General features: G+C 57.1%; 1 protein-coding gene across 8 annotated transcripts in view; it reads right to left on the bottom strand.

Annotated features, from left to right (window-relative positions):
* IQSEC2 (IQ motif and Sec7 domain ArfGEF 2) overlaps nt 1–18,452 on the bottom strand; it is a 105,877-nt gene that overhangs the window by 7,940 nt on the left and 79,485 nt on the right. For 6 of the 8 annotated variants that reach the window (XM_029067004.2, XM_039912335.1, XM_029067002.2 and 3 more), the window contains 7 exons: nt 8,553–8,835; nt 7,344–7,739; nt 4,976–5,865; nt 2,646–2,807; nt 2,102–2,224; nt 1,390–1,556; nt 799–938 (listed from right to left, as the gene is read on the bottom strand). In XM_029067004.2, coding sequence (XP_028922837.1) covers nt 799–938; nt 1,390–1,556; nt 2,102–2,224; nt 2,646–2,807; nt 4,976–5,865; nt 7,344–7,739; nt 8,553–8,835 — 2,161 coding nt within the window. Of the gene's footprint in view, nt 1–798; nt 939–1,389; nt 1,557–2,101; nt 2,225–2,645; nt 2,808–4,975; nt 5,866–7,343; nt 7,740–8,552; nt 8,836–11,576; nt 11,793–14,075; nt 14,202–18,452 lie in introns of those variants that run through there. The other 2 variants (XM_029067006.2, XM_029067007.2) reach the window with 2 other exon arrangements.

The following is an 18,452-nucleotide window of genomic DNA, read 5'->3' as shown; positions in this document are numbered from 1 at the left end:
ACAGGGTTATCAGGTTGTCCCACGTGAGGCTCACAGTCTTAGTCCCCATTTTAGAGGTGAGGTAACTGAGGCACCGAGAATTGAAGTGACTTCCCCAAAGTCACACAGCTGACAGGTGGCGGAGCCAGGATTAGAACCCATGACCTCTGACTCCTAAGCCGGCGCTCCTTCCACTGAGCCACGCTGCTTCGGGACTGAGTCGGTACATATCGTCCTGTATGTTTTCTCCCCAGTGCTTAGTACCGTGCTCTGCACACGATAAGCGCTCAATAAATACTACTGAGTGATGGACTCATAGAAAGGAGCAGGAGCAAAAGCTGGGTCATCTGGCTTCCTCATTCAGTGGACCCCAGGAGCCCTCCCCTTTTCTGGAGGACGGCCCAGTCTGGGCTAGTCTTGGCAACGGGAGATAATAACAATAATAATAATAATGTTGGTATTTGTTAAGTGCTTACTATGTGCAGAGCACTGTTCTAAGCACTGGGGTAGATACAGGGTAATCAGGTTGTCCCACGTGAGGCTCACAGTTAATCCCCATTTTTCAGATGAGGTAACTGAGGCCCAGAGAAGTGAAGTGACTTGCCCACGGTCACCCAGCTGACAAGTGGCAGAGCTGGGATTCGAACCCATGAACACTGACTCCCAAGCCCGGGGTCTTTCCACTGAGCCACGCTGCTCCTCTAAGGAAGATGCTTCGGGACCTCCGAGCAGGAGGGTTCCTGGGCTGAAGCTGGTTGGCAGTGTGGGGCTGAGCGCCCGACCCTCCGCTCTCCCCCCAGCCCCGCCCAGGGTACTCACCGGCTTCTTGCCCACAATCATGCGCTCCACAGCCTGCACCTGGGACACGTGGTCGTCATTGGTGCGTAACTCTCGGCCCTGGATGCGTTGGTAGATGCCCACCAGGAGGTCCCGGGGAATGTCTTCCCCATTGTCCACTCCTGGAGGAGGCATTAACACAGATGCCAGGTGACTTGGGTCCTCGGGCTTCCCACCCCTCTCCTCTTTCCCTTCCCAGGCCTTTAGGTTGCTCTCTCATCTACTGTGGGGCAGTGACAGAGAGCTGTACCTGCCAAGCTGGATACCAAATGACTGGTCCTGGGGAATGCCAGTAAAGATACCCCTAGAGCAGAGATCTCCTCACTGCCCCACCCCCTTATTTTCTCACACTGGAGAAACACACACAGAATGGGGAATGGAGCAGAATTCTCTCTCCTACTTACATGGTGACCCCCAGGTGAAACAGGGACTGCATCCATCGTGATTAACTTAGCCAGCATTTAGAAGAGTGCTGGGCACATAACAAGCACTTAACGGATAGCATAATTATGACTGGGGGTGGAAGAACGAGGCAGAAGATCTTGGGGTGGAGTGGCAGGGGGCCATCATCACCTCTCAAGTTCTTGATGAAGTCATCCAGCTTCATCTTGCGCTCGGCCTTGACGCTGGGGCTGTACATATCGGTGTTGAGCAGGATGATGGCGAAGGCCAGGATGAAGATGGTGTCTGGGTTCCGGAACTGGCGCACCAGGGGAGGGTTACACACGCAATATCGCTGGCTGGCGGGGTGGGAGACAAAGGGTTAAGCTTCCCAAAGGTTGACCCCAAAACTCTTCAAACCCCGGATGGAACGCAACCACGGCTCCTTCGGGGATGGGCACAGGTCAGGGTCCCTGTTCCCCAGTAGGCCTCAAACGAAGTCTGGGGGGAGGCAGGTAGGGTAGAAGGTCTGGTGACTAGTGGCACCAAGAGGTTGCATTTGGTTTTATTTGAAAAAATAGACCCAGAGTCACCTCAGTGTCCTGAAGGTGGCCCAGTATAGAGAGGTCCTCCATTCTTTTCCCCCCAACCCCCTTTATAAAACCTCAAAGTTGGAAAACAGACACCGTCCTCCATGTTGCTCTCGTACGTTTTATTAGCAGCCGGGTGAGGCAGGTGAAGGAGGGGAGGAAAGTGGGTCGAGGTGGGGAACCTCCATTCCACTTGATCCAGGTGGGTTTCTGAGGGAAGGTGGCCTTCGGGTTAAGTTCTATACAGAGGAATGGGGCAGGAAAGAGGATACCTCGAGGCACTGGGGGTGAGGGGACAGTGGGGACAGGCTCACCTGAAAGCCTCAATGAGTCGCTCCACTTTCTGGGCCTCCCCCTGCACCCGAATATGTGCCTGGAATTTACGCAGGGCATCATCCAAGTCCATGGAGGAGAAGTCCATCTCATCCACCACGCAGCTGGAAGAAAGCAGGGGGTGAGGGAGGCAGCCTTTCCCAAGAGCCCGGGCTTCTCCCACAGACACACGCCTGCCCACCCACCCGTACACCCGCACACTGATACGGCACACCCTGACATACACACGAAGACTCCTGTCAGAAACCCCATCCAGGAGAGTCAAAGACGCTGGAGCGACTCCTTCCCAAAATAATTTTTAAGCCAGAGAGACTGCCCATCTTTCTGCCTTTCTCTTCTATGGGGTTCTTTCAGTGCTTTCAAATGAGATAAAATCGCTCCTCCTTCGGAGGCCCAGAACAGAACCGAAACCATTCACGGCCCTGCCCCTGTTGCACCGTGCCCGGCGACCCGCGCCTCCCCAACCCGGGCTTTCCCGCCCCGCCTCTCCGCCCCCACAACGGGCCGTCCCGCCGAGCCCCTCACTCGAGCACGTCGCGGTTGAACTGCTTCTGGCGGTTTCCCAGGAACTCTCCGATCATCTGGCGACTCAAGCCCTTGCGCTCCAAGATGAAGTGGGCCACCCCGACGGGTGTGTCTGACAGGAAACCCCGCTCGATCAGATACTGGATGCCCTTCTCTGGCTTCCTGCAGGAGTTCAAAGGGCAGGGGGGGGAAGGAGGGTGATCACATTTCTGGAGTTCTCCAGCGGTTCCCAGGCCCAATTCTTCAACCCCAGGCTGGGTTTTCTCCCCATGCCCTGACCCAATTCTCCCTCAGGTCCAGCTCCTAGGCAAGCCTCCCGTCCCTCCCTTTTCCTCTTCCAAGACAGATCCCTGACGACGTAGTCCTCTGTAGCAGTGATTCCCAACCTCAAAGCCTTCTTGCCTCGCTTCCCACTCCACCCCCGCCCCCTCGCACTCTTAGGGAAGCATCCTTTTTAGGGCCTGGAGAGGGAAGAGAGCTTGGAAAATCGGAGGGCGGGAGGGGGAGCCTTAGCCCACGACTTGCCAGCAGGTGGCGCTGGTGCTCTTTGCCATAGCAGCCCGGGCCCAGCTCCAGAGGGGGAATTGATATTACTATTAATAATAATAATAATAATAATGTGGGTATTTGTTAAGCGCTTACTATGTGCAGAGCACCGTTCTAAGCGCTGGGGGAGGTACAGGGCAATTACGTTGTCCCACATGAGGCTCACAGTCTTAATCCCCATTTTACAGATGAGGTAACTGAGGCCCAGAGAAGTTAAGTGACTTGCCCAACAGTCACCCAGCTGACAAGCGGCAGAGCCGGGATTCAAACCCATGACCTCGGACTCCCAAGCCCGGGCTCTTCCCACTTAGCCACGCTGCTTCTCTGTAATCATAATAATGTTGGTATTTTTGTTAAGTGCTTACTATGTGCAGAGCACTGTTCTAAGCGCTGGGGGAGATACAGGGTCATCGGGTTGTCCCACGGGAGGCTCACAGTTAATCTCCATTTTACAGAGGTCACTGAGGCCCAGAGAAGTGAAGTGACTTGTCCACGGTCACCCAGCGGACAAGTGGCAGAGCTGGGATTCGAACCCATGACCTCTGACTCTCAAGCCCGGGCTCTTTCCACTGAGCCACGCTACAGTCAGGGCTCTCAGCCCTTCCCTCTCCCCAGGAAGGAGGGGAAGCAGGGGATGAAAAGGAGAAACAGAGGAGGGGAGAAAGGCTAACCCTCCAGTCCGCTGAGGGGTGGGCAAAACCAGAGACGACCAATTCTTCGAGCCCTCCTGTCAAAGCCAAAAATCATTCGGTCAACAACCTTGGCAACAAGAGGTCCCGAGCAGAGTCCTGTCCTTAGCACACCCCCTTCCCCCGGTCCCCACCTCGGGTAGAAGAGAGGCCAGTCCAAACCCAGGGTCCTGGCTAACCCACTCCATCATCCCCAGCGACGGCTTAGGGAAGCAGCGTGGTCTAGCGGAAAGAACACAGGCCCGGGAGTCGAGAGACCCGGGTTCCAAACGGGCTCCGACGCTTGCCTGCTGTGTGACCTGGGGCAAATCAGTTGACTTCGCTCTGCCTGTTTCCTTACCTGTAAAATGGGGATTCAAAACCTGTTCTCCCTCCCACTTAGACTGCGAGCCCCCCGTGGGCCAGGGACTGTATCTGATCTATTTGCATTCTATCTACCCCAGTATGGGGCATAGCAAGCACTTTAACAGGTACCGCTATTATTATTATTGTAACTCCTGAGCAAGCAGGGTGGGCAGAGAGAGGAAACTGCCCTGCCAATTCCTCTCCAGGCTAGATTAAGACTAGTCTTGCCAAGAGGCAAGGAGAGGGGTCAAGCTGACCTCCGAGGAACATCTTCTGGGCCCTGCCCCCAAAGGATCGGCTCTCTGGAAAGCCCCCAACGGGCCGGGCCCGGCCCATCCCTTCCTGCCCCCCAGCCCCACAACGGGCTCCGAGCCTTCGCTCCGAGGAAGACGTCTGCGGGTGCTGCCGAAGCAGGGGGCGTCCCCGTCCCGCCCCGTGCCGGGGGAGATCCGGGGGCCGTGGCCTCAGCGGGCTGGACCGCCGCGCCCACCCCTCAGTGCTTCCCTTCCCTTCCCGGTCAGTGGCCCAGCTGGGGCCCGCCCACGGACGTAAGGAGGCGGGGGGGGGGGGGGGGGGGGGGGTGTCAGGTCTCAGCCGGCGCTCCCCTCGTCCGGGAAGAAGTTCCACCTGAGGGGAGCACGGGACGACGGGGCCGGGGCTCCGTTCTCAAGAAGGTCCCCCGAGCTCGGCTCGGGAGGACGCCCCGGAGGGACCCGATCCAGCGGGGGCGGGGGTGGAAAGGCCACGTACTTGTTAAAGAGGTTCAGGCCGATGCGGTACTGGCGCCGCTGCACCACGTCATTGTTGAAGGCCGGGGAGTCCCAGCTATGACGGGTCTCGCGCTGGTAGGTCTGCTTGCAGAGCGGGGCCGGGGGCTCCCGCAGGCTGTCCCGAGACGAGGAGCCCGAGCTGCAGTTGATGGTCTCGTTCGAGTTGGTGGTGCTGTTGAGGCTGTCGTTGTCCCCGTCCGAGTTCTCGCCCGCCTCGCACTTATTGAGCAGCCGGCCCCCGCCTCCTCCCCCGGGCCCCCCGCCGGCCCCGGGGGCACTGTTGACGGGGGCGGGGGCCGGCGGGGGGCCCGGGGGAGGAGGGGCGGGGACCTCCTGCTGGGGGTGGTAGTGACGGTGTGGGTGCGGGGGTCGGGCAGGCGGACCCTTCAGTTTGAGGGTCCCGTGGGGGCTGCAGTTGTCCTGTTCGTACACCAGCTGCCGGTTGAGGGAGCCCCGGTCGGAGCGGTCACTCAGGTCCACCGAGCTGTCGCTGGGGGGTTCTATGGTGAGGAGGGGCAGATGGGCCCCCCGGAGGCGGAAGTCCCGGCACTCCATACAGGGCGTGCTCCTCCGGCTGCCGTTCTCGCGGCTGTCCTCCCGGGCCGGGGGCGGGGCCCAGTACTCGGGCCGGGGCGGGGGACCGGGAGGCTCGGCCGGTTCGGCGCTCGGGGGCCGCTCCAGGGACAGGGGAGATGGGGGGACGCCCTCGTCCAGGTAGAGGGTCACGTCGCTGAAGGAAGTGGCCGTACTGTCTTCGTGCTGTTCTTTGGATTCGCTCTTCTCCAGAGGACCCGGGCCTTCCCGGCTCTCGTCCCCATGCAGCGCGTGGCAGTTTAGGGCGTCGTCGATAGACTCGGCCAGGGACTTCACCTGCGGAGGCAAGGTGGGGGTAGGGGAGAGAAGGAAGGGGGAACGCCCGCAGAGTTCAGCGGGGAAAGGGGGAGAGTCCCCTGCTCCCGGGTTCCCTCCTTCCCGAGCAGAACCCTGCAGGAATTCCCTTTTCCCACCACCTCCACTCCATCGTGATCTCACGGTGGCCGGGCCAGTTGGCGGCCTCTGGTTTTCATTAACTGCGCCCCCTCCTCATCTCAGCCGTATAGGGTGCATAGGGGAGCGGGAAGCAGCAGCTCTCGAAATACCCCAGACTAGAAGAAGGGCCAGGGTTAGCAGAGGATAGGGAAGGAAGGGAGGGTGGAAGGGAACAGAACCTCTGGGTCAGAATGCTGGGCTCAGAAATCATTCTGTCCAGAGGCCGTCTCGTTCCCTCCTCGTCCCATCATCAACTCTGTCCCGATCTCATGAATCTCCAGGCAGGAAGCGGACACCACCCGTTCCGGCCCGTGACCCGTCTCGGCGTTCTGACAATCTTAAGGTCCGGAAGTTCATCCTTCTAACATAAAGCCTCCCTGACACCGTCTCGGTCCATCTCTTCCGGCCCGTCTTCGATGGGGACGGAGAACAGCTGAACATCAGCCAACTTCAAACAACGCTTCAACCGGATGCCACGTTTCCCCTCCTCACCCTCCCAGGCTAACACAGCCCAACCCCGAATTGGGTCCTCACTTTGGTCGAGTGGCCTACCAGCCCGGGGGGAATGATGTTAGCGACAAGAACGGGGCTTCGGGTTATGGTGCTAGGGTGCCTCTGCATCTAGAGATCTCCGCAACCGGAGATCTCACAACTTGACAACTGAGAGGTCTCACCCTGACGAGGGGGAGACCTCACTCCGACGACCGAGTATGGGCGGATCACATCACCTCCACGGACTTCGATCTTGTCATCGGGCAAAAGAGACGACCAAGAGTTCTGGTATCGGGGCAATACAATGAAAGTCCTGGACTGAACAGTGGTCCCCGTTTCTTTTCAAATTTGATCCCCGAAGAACGCCAGACACTCTGGTAACCCATCACGGATTTGGGGAGGGAGAAGGAATTTGGTCCCCCCCAGCCTCAAATATGAGCATTTTGTTAGACGAGAAGTAGGAAGCGGAAACTCGCCCGTTTAGACTGTGAGCCCGTCATCGGGCAGGGATTGTTTCTATCTGTTGCCAAATTGTCCATTCCAAGCGCTTAGTACAGTGCTCTGCACATAGTAAGCACTCAATAAAGACTTTTGAATGAATGAAACTCTAGCAACTCAGAAGAACAATCTAGTGGGGGTCCAGAGACCTGGGAACAAACAGTGGTAGGACTTGCAAACAGACTGCGGGAGGAAGGGAGGGGCGGAGGTCGGGAACAGATCTGGGAAATCAGGTGGGGAAATGGGTGGTCAGAAAGGGCTAGGAAAGGGGGAAAGAGGGGGACGGCGGAGATGCGGAGAGGGGCTGGCGGGGGTTCTAGAGTCCTGACCTGCTTGGAAAAGGAGTCCTCGAGTTCGGTGATGTCGTTGGAGAACTCTCCTGAGGTGGTGATGGAGCTCCCCCCATCAATGCCGCTGCAAGAGCCACCGTAGGGGAGGCCCCGCTCCAGCCGGTGGGTGCGGGCCCCGGACATGGCACTCTCGTCCAGCGAGGCGGGCTTGCCCTCAAAGTACGCAGCGTTCTGACTCTTCTCGTACTCCTCGAAGGAGAACTGCATGCGCATGTTGGACAGGATGATGCGGCGGGACATGCGGCTCTCTGAAGCCGAGCTGCGCAGCCGCTCAAAGTTCTTGTTCATGCGGTACTGGCGGAAGGCGGTCTGGATGGTGCGGGCTGCTCGGCGGCTGAGAAATGAGCCCCCGTACTTCCGCTCCAGCATCTCCACCTGTCATGGCGACGGGAAGATTTGCTGAGCAATCCAAGAGCGCAGCAGCCCAGAAACCCACTGCCCTGACCCCAGCCGGCTCCTGCCCCTTTCCCCAGCCGGCTCCTGCCCCTTTCCCCCAGATCTCAAACCGGCTCCCCCTGCCACCCGCCTCCATCCACAACCACCCAGCTGCATTCCCACCACCGGCTCCCTATTCCCACATCTCCCCACCTTTAAACCCCTACTAAAATAATTTCTCCCCCAGGAGGCCTTCCCTGACTAAGCCCTGACTTCCCCCTATCTACCCAACCTTTGGTGTCACTTAAACACCTGTGTCTGCATCCCTTCAGCGCTCTGATACCCATCCCCTCTCCCCGAGGCCCACAGCGTTTATGTCCATATCCTTATATTCTGCCACTTCCCCATCTGTTATTTATTTTAACGTCTGTCTCCCCCTCTAGTCTCTGAAGTTCCTTGTGGGCAGGGATGATGGCAACCAAGTGGACTCTCCCAAGTGCTTAGTACAGAGGTCTGCGCACAGTAAGCTCTCAGTAAATACGCCCGATTCAATCACCGATCCGCCCTCGACGCCTTGTTCGAAAGCCTGTGTCCTTTCAACCCGCCGCACAACCCCTAGCCGCGATCCCTAGCCTATTTTAAAGGTTTCCCTCTGCGTTTCCCCCCGACTTCCGCCAACCACGTCCCACAGTCCGCCATTCACCCCATCCTCCTCCCACGACCCCTTCTCTCTCCATTTCCCTTGAGTTTCCCAACGTCCGCGCTCCCCTCCCGCCCGCCTCTAACCACACCCTCTTTCCCTTTCCCCCCAACCTTCTTGTCCTGCAGGTCTGTGGAGAGTTCATAGCTGTCGGACAGGGCCTTGGAGCGCTTGATCTCCTCCTCCTCCTGCTTGCGCAGCGCCACACTGGCAGGTTGCAGGCGGGCCCGCTGGGCCCAGGGCAGACCGGTGGGTGGGCCGGACATGTGAGAGGTGGGGGGCGGCAGCTCGTAGGGGTCAGCTCCCTTTCCCAGCTCGCTGCAGCGGTAAGGGGGCTGGCTGCCTGGGCTATCCCCCACGGGGCCCAAGTCGCTGCCCTGGGCATCTCCCTCCACGCTGCGGAGGCAAGGCAAAAAATGGTGAGGCGCTCGCCCGGACAACTCTTGACGAAATCTCTTCTCTTTATAAATCCACGTCCAAGACCTGGAGACGAGAGCTATGATCCCGGAACCCCACAAGTCCGTAGCCCTCCCGAGCCTACTTCTGTCCCATCACACGCCTGCTTCCCTGCCTCGGGCTCTGTTGGGATTTCTTGGGGAAGAGCAGACTGTATTGGGTGTGGAGGAGGGAAATAATAATGTTGGTATTTGTTAAGCGCTTACTATGTGCAGAGCACTGTTCTAAGCGCTGGGGGAGATACGAGGTCATCAGGTTGTTCCACGTGAGGCTCACAGTCTTCATCCCCATTTTACAGATGAGGTAACTGAGGCACAGAGAAGTTAAGTGACTTGCCCACAGTCACACAGCTGACAAGCGGCAGAGCGGGGAATCGAACCCATGACCTCTGACTCCTAAGCCCAGGCTCTTTCCACTGAGCCATGCTGTCAGCGGGGCTCCTGAGCCCCTCTCCCCTTCCCTCTACTGGGATCCGAACAGTGCTGTGGTCACAGCCAACAATCACTTCAACCTGTATAGAGGGATTAGGGTAAGAACACAAACACACCCATCCCGAGGCAAAAGAGACAAACACACTACGGGGATACTGCTCTGGATGAACACCCCAGTGTGGGCTTGTCGAAAGAACATGGGCCTGGCAGTCAGAGGAGCTTGGTTCTAATCCCAGCACCACCACTTGTCTGCTGTGAGACTTCGGGCAACTCACCCAACTCCTCTGGGCCTCAATTACCTCTTCCGTAAAATGGGGATAAATAATAATAATAATAATAATAAATGGGGATAAATATAAATAAACAGAATATAAGGATATGGACACATGGACATGAACGCTGTGGGCCTTGGGGAGAGGGGATAAATAATAATAAATGGGGACAAATAATAATAATGATGGTGATTACTGTTAAGCACTTACTATGTGCAAAGCACCGTTCTAAGCGCTCGGGGGGGGGATACAGGGTGATTAGGTTGTCCCACGTGGGGCTCACAGTCTTAATCCCCATTTTACAGATGAGGTAACTGAGGCCCAGAGAAGTTAAGTGACTTGCCCAAAGTCACACAGCTGACAAGCGGCAGAGCCGGGATTACAACCCATGACATCTGCCTCCCAAGCCCGTGCTCTTTCCACTGCTGCTTCTCAGCATGTGGGGCACGGACTGTGCCCAACCTGATTAGCTTGTATCTACCCCAGAGTGTAGTACAGTGCCTGGCATATAGTAAGCGCTTAAATACCCACAAATAACAACAAAATCAAAAAAGCACAGAGAGGGAACATGCATGGAGATCCAGTAAAACCCTGAAGAAAAGAGACGATCAGTGTGATTCTTAAAGACTCAGACATAAGATTCAAGAAGAAACAGGGTCATAGACAAACCCACCCACACAAATACATAGGGTAGATACAATCTGTGCCTATGTACATCCTTTTGCCCATGCTGTCTCTCACATATACACCCATGAACGTGTGGGCGTATCCATGAATCTGGAAGCAGGAGGAAGAGATCGACTCTTGAAATGACGATCCTATTCCACCCAGGACCGTTTCCAACTGGGGACCTGGGGAGGAATTACCATTCTGCCACCCTCCCAGCTGTTCCTCGCCCTGGCTTCCGTCCTTCCTGCTCAGCCCACTTTGAACACCATGGGGTTAATTTTCCTCAGAGAACAAGCCCAACCAGTTCTGACAGCAGGTACCATGCCCACTTTGCCAGCCACCGGGTTATTATATAAATATCATCTTTCAGTGCCCAAGCCCCCAAGAGGAATCCATAGCACTGGTGGGTTCTGAGACGCCTGGATCCCCACATCCCATCCAGAGTTCCCACTGGGGCTTCCCAGTAACACGCTGGTCTGCTCAGGGACACAAGGAAGTCCTTCAGGGAATCCGTTTTCCCTGGCATGCCGACTCTGGGCACCTCAAACTGATCCTACCGCCTTGAGTCAACTAATAACGGACAACTTCCACCGATCTTAATGTTCCTTGGCACGTCGGCCCCAGCCACCTGACACAGAACCTAGCATATCGACCTCGATTACCTCATCTGGACCTGGTGTCTCTGACACCCTGAATCCAGGCACTGCACAACGGCTTTCTGATCCCAGACACCTCACGCAGAACCCAGAGTCTCTGACCAACGGGAATATTATAATCGGAATCCGTTCGCAGAAAACGCTGCCCACTCTCCAGTGGGAGCGAGGGCAGAGAAAAGGAGACAGGCGCTCACCTAATTTCCTCCAGGTGCCGCCCATCTCCCCTCCTCTACTCCAGGTCACCTCGCCAGCTGAGGCTGGAGTTCCCGATTCCCCGCTTCCCAGCACTAAGGGCTCAAGTCCAAATGTCAGGGCAAGCCTCGAAGTGACAAGAGATGGTCTAGTGAAAAGAGCACGGGCCTGGGAGTCAGAGGACCGCCACGTATCTGCGGCGTGTCCTTGGCCAAGTCACTTAATTTCTCTGTGCCTCAGTTCCTTGCTCTGCAAAAGGGGGTTTCAATGCCTGTTCTCCCTCCTACTTAAGACTGGGCTCCCCATGTGGGATCTGATTATCTTGTGTCTATCCCAGTGCTTGGCACATAGTAAGCCCTTAACAGACATCCCAATTATTATTATGACCGCTGCAAAACCGCTTCTCACGAAGCCCCACCCTGGGCTTGCTGCCCCTCCTGCCCCCGCTCCGGGATCCTCACATGTAGAGGGCTGCTCTGCGAGGAAATTTCTTCTTTTTCCTCATCTGCTCTTTCTCCTCTCTCTGCTCCCAGGGATGGCAGAGGGATGTGCAACTGGGTCAGGAAAGGGGTGCCCGGGAAGAACACCGAGAGCCAAGTGTGGGTGTGAGCCAGGCAGTGTTTGTATCCCTGGCAGGCAAGGCCTGTCCCTAGGGGCCTGGTGGAATTTTAGGGCCCGGTTTCTTCCGGCCCTCCCTTCCTGGTGCCCTGGCAACCCTGGGGCCTCTTCTACGATGATTCGTTCTTTAAGGTACCATGGCAACTGGGCTGCCAGGTAACAGGACTAGCTGGTTAAGGCACCATAGAGCTCCTGCCCTAAGATTCTCCTACCCCTCACCATCCCATCCTTTCCTTCCCACCCTATGCCTGGTTCCAGGGGTGGGGAGGTGGGCCCCCAGAAGACGAGGAGGAGAAGCTGCTTCCCGGATCGGTCCAGGAAATCTGTGGGAGACTCTGCGCTGCTCTTACCGTCTCGGGGACTGCCTGCTGGCAGGAGGGATCGCAAAGACCGAGTGCGGGGCCAGTGCCTGGCACGAGGCAAAGGCTGCGCTGGATTAAAAGGGGGGAACGTTCCTCTATTCTGAGAGATGGGGGGGAGGGGGCGAACGTGATGATGAGGCAAGATGAGGCTGAGGAAGAAAGCGAGAGTCGCTGGCGAAGCCTGGCACCTAGAACCAGACACCCGAGCTCTCCTCCCCACGGTGCTCTCTCTCCGCAGACACCCCGACCCTACGGCCCCTCGAAAATCACGATGCCCACATTTTATCCACCTCTGTATTTTCTGGGTGGGAAGATGGGCTTCGACTGGCATAGTTCTAGTGTGAAGGCAGCTTTCCCCTAGCCTTTCCACAGGCTTTGAGGCGTAACCTCCCCGGGTCCGCCCAAGAGAACAGAGCAGGAAGCGGCTGAGGGGGCATTCCCGGGGCCATGGTTGGAAGCAAACACCGGGAGCTGGGGCAGAGGGGTGAGCCCTGGGTTACTGGGGGACCGATCATCCTCGAAGAGCCGAGACCTGGGCGTAGAGAGAGAATACGAGGAGCACAGCGGGCTGCTCGGGCTAGCCGATCCGGGGAGGCAAAGAGAAGGAACAAGTCCAAGGCTCAGTGCGGGGTACCGGGTCCGGGGGCACCGACTCTGGGGGCGCAGAGGGGCGGTGATGGATGGCTCCAAGCTGGGTGAGAAGCAGCGCTGTTGTCGTGGGGTTGGACAAGGCTCTCAGGGCTGGGCAAAGCTCGCCAAGGGCCAGGCAGGGCTTTTCCGGGGCTGAGCGAGGCTCTACTAGGGCTAGACAAAGCTTTCCCGAGGTGGGGCAAGGCTGTCCTATAGCCAGATGAGGCTTTCCTGGGGCTGGGCAAGGCTCTCCTAGGTCCAGACAAGGTTATCCCAGGGGTGGTCGAGGCTTCTCTAGGGGTAGATGAGGCTTTTCTGGGCTGGGCAAGGCTCTCCTAGGGCCAGATGAGGTTTTCCCGGCGTTGGTCAAGGCTTTTCTAGGGCTAGATGAGGCTTTTCCGGGCTGGGCAAGGCTTTCCCCGGGCCAGGTTAAGGTTTTCCTGGGTCCAGACAAGGTCTTCCCGGAGCCAGGTTAAGGTTTTCCTGGGTCTAGACAAGGCTTTCCCGGAGCCAGGTTAAGGTTTTCCTGGGTCCAGACAAAGCTTTCCCGGAGCCAGGTTAAGGTTTGCCTGGATCCAGACAAGCCTTTCTCGGTTCCGGACAAGGCTTTTCCGGGGCCAGATTAAGGTTTTCTAGGGGTAAATGAGATTTTTCCGGGCTGGGCAATGCTCTCCTAGGGCCAGACAAGGTTTTCCCGGGGTCGGTCAAGGCTTTTCTAGGGGTAGACGAGGCTTTTCCGGGCTGGGCAAGGCTTTCCCGGGGCCAGGTTCAGGTTCTCCTGGGTCCAGACAAGGCTTTCCCGGGGCCAGATTAAGGTTTTCTAGGGGTAGATGAGGCTTTTCCGGGCTGGGCAATGCTCTCCTAGGGCCAGACGAGGTTTTCCCGGGGTCGGTCAAGGCTTTTCTAGGGGTAGACGAGGCTTTCCCGGGGCCAGGTTCAGGGTTTCCTGGGTCCAGACAAGGCTTTCCCCGGACCAGCTTTCCCGGGGCCAGATTAAGGCTCTCCCGGGTCCGGACAGGGATTTCTCGGGGCCAGATTAAGGTTCTCCCGGGTCCGGACAAGGCTGTCCCGGGGCCAGGTCAAGGTCCTCCCGGATCCGGACAAGCTTTCCCGGGACCAGGTCAAGGTCCTCCTGGGTCCGGATAAGGCTTTCCCGGGGCGGGACGAAGGCTTCCTAGGGCGGGACAAAGCTCTCCCGGGGCGGGACAAAGCTTCCCTGGGGCGGGACGAGCTGGGCAAGGCTCTCCTAGGGCCACACAAGGCAGTCCTGTGACCAAGTCGGGGGTGTCCGGGGCCTGGCGAGGTTTTCCCGGGACGTGGGGTGGGGACGACGGGACGGAGTGTGCTTACCAGTGTAGGAGCTTCTGCTGCAGGAGGCCGGGAGCCCGGTCGGAAGCGCAATGCAGGCACCACATGGCTGGGGGTCGGGGGGCCGAGGGGGTCAGCGGCGGGAAGCGGCTGCCGCTCCTTCCTCCGTTGCAGCGGGGGCCGCGCCCAGCGCGGGGCGGAGGGGAGGGAGCAGGAGCTGGACCCGCCCCCCGCCTCCGACCCGCCCCTCCCCGCGCTCCGGCTCCCACGCCGGGGACCCCCCTCCCCCTCCGGACCCCCAAAATAATCACGTCGGTATCTGTCAAGCGCTCACTGTGTGCACAGCACTGTTCTAAGCGCTGGGGGAGACACGGGGTCATCAGGTGGGGCCCACGTGAGCTCACAGCTAATCCCCATTTTCCAGATGAGGCCCGGTGAAGTGACTTGCCCACAGTCGCACAGCTGCCAGGTGGCAGGGCCGGGATTCGAACCCATGATCTCCGGCTGAGCCAAGCTGCTCCCCACCCGCAACTGCGCGCTCCGAGGCCCAAAGGCAGCGCGCGCAGGCCCACGCAATAATAATGCTACCTGCTAGAGCAGCAGGGTGGCTCGGTGGCAAGAGCCCGCCCCGGGGAGTCACAGCTTAATACAGCATCTTCATATCGAGGACATAGATATCAAACTGGTATTAAACTTAGAACACGGGTTCTAAGCCCGGCTCCGCCACTCGTCAGCTGGCTGACCTGGGCCTAGTCGCTTCACTTCTCTGGGCCTCGGTTCCCTCCTCTGGAAAATAAGGATGAAGACTGGGAGCCCCAGGAGGGACCACCTGAAAACCTTGGCTAATAATGTTGGTATTTGTTAAGCGCTTCCTAGCTGCCCAGCACTGCTCTAAGCGCTGGGGGAGACACAGGGTCATCAGGCTGGCCCACGTGAGGCTCACAGTCTTCATCCCCATTTTAGAGATGAGGGCACTGAGGCACCGAGAAGTGAAGTGACTTGGCCAAAGTCACACAGCTGATAGGTGGCGGAGCGGCGATTAGAACCCCTGATCTCTGACTCCTAAGCCCGTGCTCTTTCCACTGAGCCACGCTGTATCTATCCAGGTGCTTAGAACAGTGCTTGGCACTTAGTAAGCGCTTAATTAGGAAGCATTTACTCTGTGCCAAGTGCTGTTCGAAGCGGCTGGGTAGATATTTATCACTCTGTTTATTTTGTTAATGATGTGTATATCGCTCTGATTCGATTTATCTCGATGATGTCTGCGCCGGCCTACTTGTTCTGTTTTGCTTTGCTGTCCGTCTCCCCCGTTTGGAATGTGAGCCCGTTGTTGGGCGGGGATTGTCTCTGTTGCCGAATTGTCCATTCCAAGCGCTTAGTACAGTGCTCTGCACAGAGTAAGTGCTCAATAAATACGACTGAAAGAATGAATACAAGGTAATCGGTTGGCCCACGTGGGGCTCACGGCCTTAATCCCCATCTTACGGATGAGATAACTGAGACCCAGAGAAGTGAAGTGACTTGCCCAAAGTCCCACAGCTGACAAATGGCAGAGCTGGGGACTCCCAAGCCGGGGCTCTTTCCATCCACTCTGCCACGGTATTTGTTAAGCGCTCGCTACGTTCCAGGCACTGTTCTAAGCACTGGGGCGGACACAGGCTAATCAGGTTGTACACCGTCCCTTTCCCACAGAGGGCTCACAGTCTCAATCCTCCGTGTACAGCTGAGGTAACTGAGGCACAGAGAAGTGAAGTGATTTGCCCAAGGCCACACAACAGACAAGTGGCGGAGCCGGGATCAGAACCCATGACCTCCTGACTCCCAAGCTCGCAAATCGGGGTGCACGAGCCCCAGCCCTCCTGACCGCAAGCGGAAGTATCGTCCTCTCCCAAGCGCTTAGTGCGCGCACAGGAAGCGCTCGATATGAATGAACGAATGAAGTATGGCCTCTGAGCCGAGAGAGGGGTCCAAAAGATGGGGGTACACAGCCCCTGACTCCCAGCCTAGTGATGAACATACAGGCGTCAGCCCCCGTCAGAGAGGGCTGCCTGGCCAACGTCCATCGGAAGGGACTGACGAACACAAAGGGGTGCAGAGTCCGGGACTAGGATCCTCTTACCACAACGTGCCAAAAGGGACAGGTGGGTTCTGGATCTCTCGAATGGGCAGGGGGCACAACGGACTGTGGATCTATTTATTTATTGCTTTATTTATTGCTAAATAAATAGGATTTATTAATAAATAAATAGGATTTACTGCTATTGTTCTTGTGTGTCCGTCTCCCCCGATTGGACTGTAAGCCCGTCAAAGGGCAGCGACTGTCTCTCTGTTACCGATTTGTACATTCCAAGCGCTTAGTACAGTGCTCTGCACATAGTAAGCGCTCAATAAATACTACTGAATGAATGAATGGATCTGGGGAGAAAGAGCTCCCTCCCTCCTCTCCCTGCTCCAGGTCTCCCCAGGCTAACTCCCCGGTGCCCCGTCTCTGACCCGGGGCCGGGCCCAAACCCAGCCCCATCCTGTTTTGATCGAGTCCCTCCCGGAAGTCACAGGATATCCTGCAGAGGAGACGAGTTCTGGTCAGAAGCAGAAAGGAGTGGGAGATGAAGACGCCTGATGGTCCCACTTTCCCTGGGGTCTCCCTGGACCCTTCCGCACGGAGCCAGGGGGCAGAAAGAGGTGGGCAACGCCCATCATCTGCCCCCACGAAAAGCGGTAGAAGTTCCACGTCTCCTGCCAAGGATATCGTCTCGGCAGAAGTGTCATTCCATGTCATTCCGTGGAGAGAAACAAAGGCCCAGGTGAACGAAAGGGCCTCTGATCCAGTCATGACTGGGACTGGTGAGAGAAACTCTGAGAAAAACTCAATCCAATTAGCGGATTCCATTCTTTCAAAGGCAGGAATCCTAGCCCCCGGTGACCACCTACTCTCATCGGATCCCACCTCATCGGTCGCGGGGAAAGAAGAACACCGCTGGAGTCCTAACTGGCCTAGCCACCGGTAGTCACCACACCACTCCAAGTGGGATCTCGGTGTCTCCCCCTCATCCCCGTTGGTTTGGGGGGCTCTTCCCGGCTCCTCCTGCTGACTCTAGCTTTTCCGTCTCCCCTAGGGATCCAAGGAGGCAGAGCCCCCTCTGTTCAAAATAGATTCCTTTAACCATGACCCATCCAGCCCTCACCTTTCTCTTTTCCCCCCCGTCCCTCAAACGGAAACCTGGGCTCACCTCCCCCACACCAACACGTGGGAACACTGAAAATTCTTTTGGTTTAATTTCCTGCTCTCTTCAAGGGGCTGTTACTGCACGGCTCGGGCGGAGGGCGAACCGAGAACCCGACAAATCATTTCCGGAGGCTGGCCTGGGTCTGATGCCCGACGGTCCCTCCGGCCAGAACAGGTTAACCCAGCAGGTAGTCGTCCCCAATTCCCAGGAATCGGGTACCGGTCCCGGGCTGGGAGCCGATGGGTAAATTTAGCATGAAATAAGCATTCCTTAGGAAGCGGGAGCTCGGAGACCCTCCCGCTCTTCCCCCACACCTGCTCCTGCTGTTCAGCTTGCTGTTTCGCCTGCTGCTTGCTCTCTCTCCCCTCCCGGCATCATGGCTGTAATCTCCCCTCCGTGCCTCTCTCCTCTCCTTCTCCGCCCCCCCACCCCCAACACACAAACACACACACTGAGGAGTGGGCCCCTCGGCTTCTCCCCTTCTCTCCGGTTGCCAGGGGAACAGCACCGACGAGGTCGGTCGAGAACCCCACGGGAGGGATTGAGGAAGGAGGCCAAGGGTTGCGTCTGATGCCGTTACGTAACGGGGCTAACACCCGGTCACCTGCGGAGAAACCTCACCGGACGCGCGACCACCGCCTCCCACGCAGTGGCAGGGGAGCGCCATGGGGGCCCAGAGACACATACATACACAGATTCGCACATGCGTGTGCTGCTCTATCCACATATAAAAGGCACAAGTACAAAAGCACAATCCCTCTCAACCTGCAGAAACACAAACCGCAATTACCCAAATACCACTGCTCCACCGGAGATTAATACATAGCATAAGTATCATTATATATATGTATATACATATATGTATGTATCTATCTTAGACCGTGAGCCCCGGCTGGGACAGGGACTGTGTCCGATCTGATTATTTCGCATCTTTCCCAGCAATCGGCATATAGCATGTGTTTAGCAAATAAAATCATTCATACTGTTATTAATAATAATGATAATATTCTGATGTTTCACAGACACCGCACTTCTTCAATATTCCTACATGTTCGTCGGCGAGAGACACTCAAACACTACCACCAGGCCTCCAACATAAACTGGTATTCTGGACATTTAATAAATGTTTATTAGTTTTATGATTATTACTACTAACGATCCGGGGGGGGGTATAGGAACCTATACACACACG

Source organism: Ornithorhynchus anatinus, chromosome 6 (assembly GCF_004115215.2).
Source record: "Ornithorhynchus anatinus isolate Pmale09 chromosome 6, mOrnAna1.pri.v4, whole genome shotgun sequence".
Taxonomy (NCBI): domain Eukaryota; kingdom Metazoa; phylum Chordata; class Mammalia; order Monotremata; family Ornithorhynchidae; genus Ornithorhynchus; species Ornithorhynchus anatinus.
This window is presented reverse-complemented; position numbering and strand designations above follow the sequence as displayed.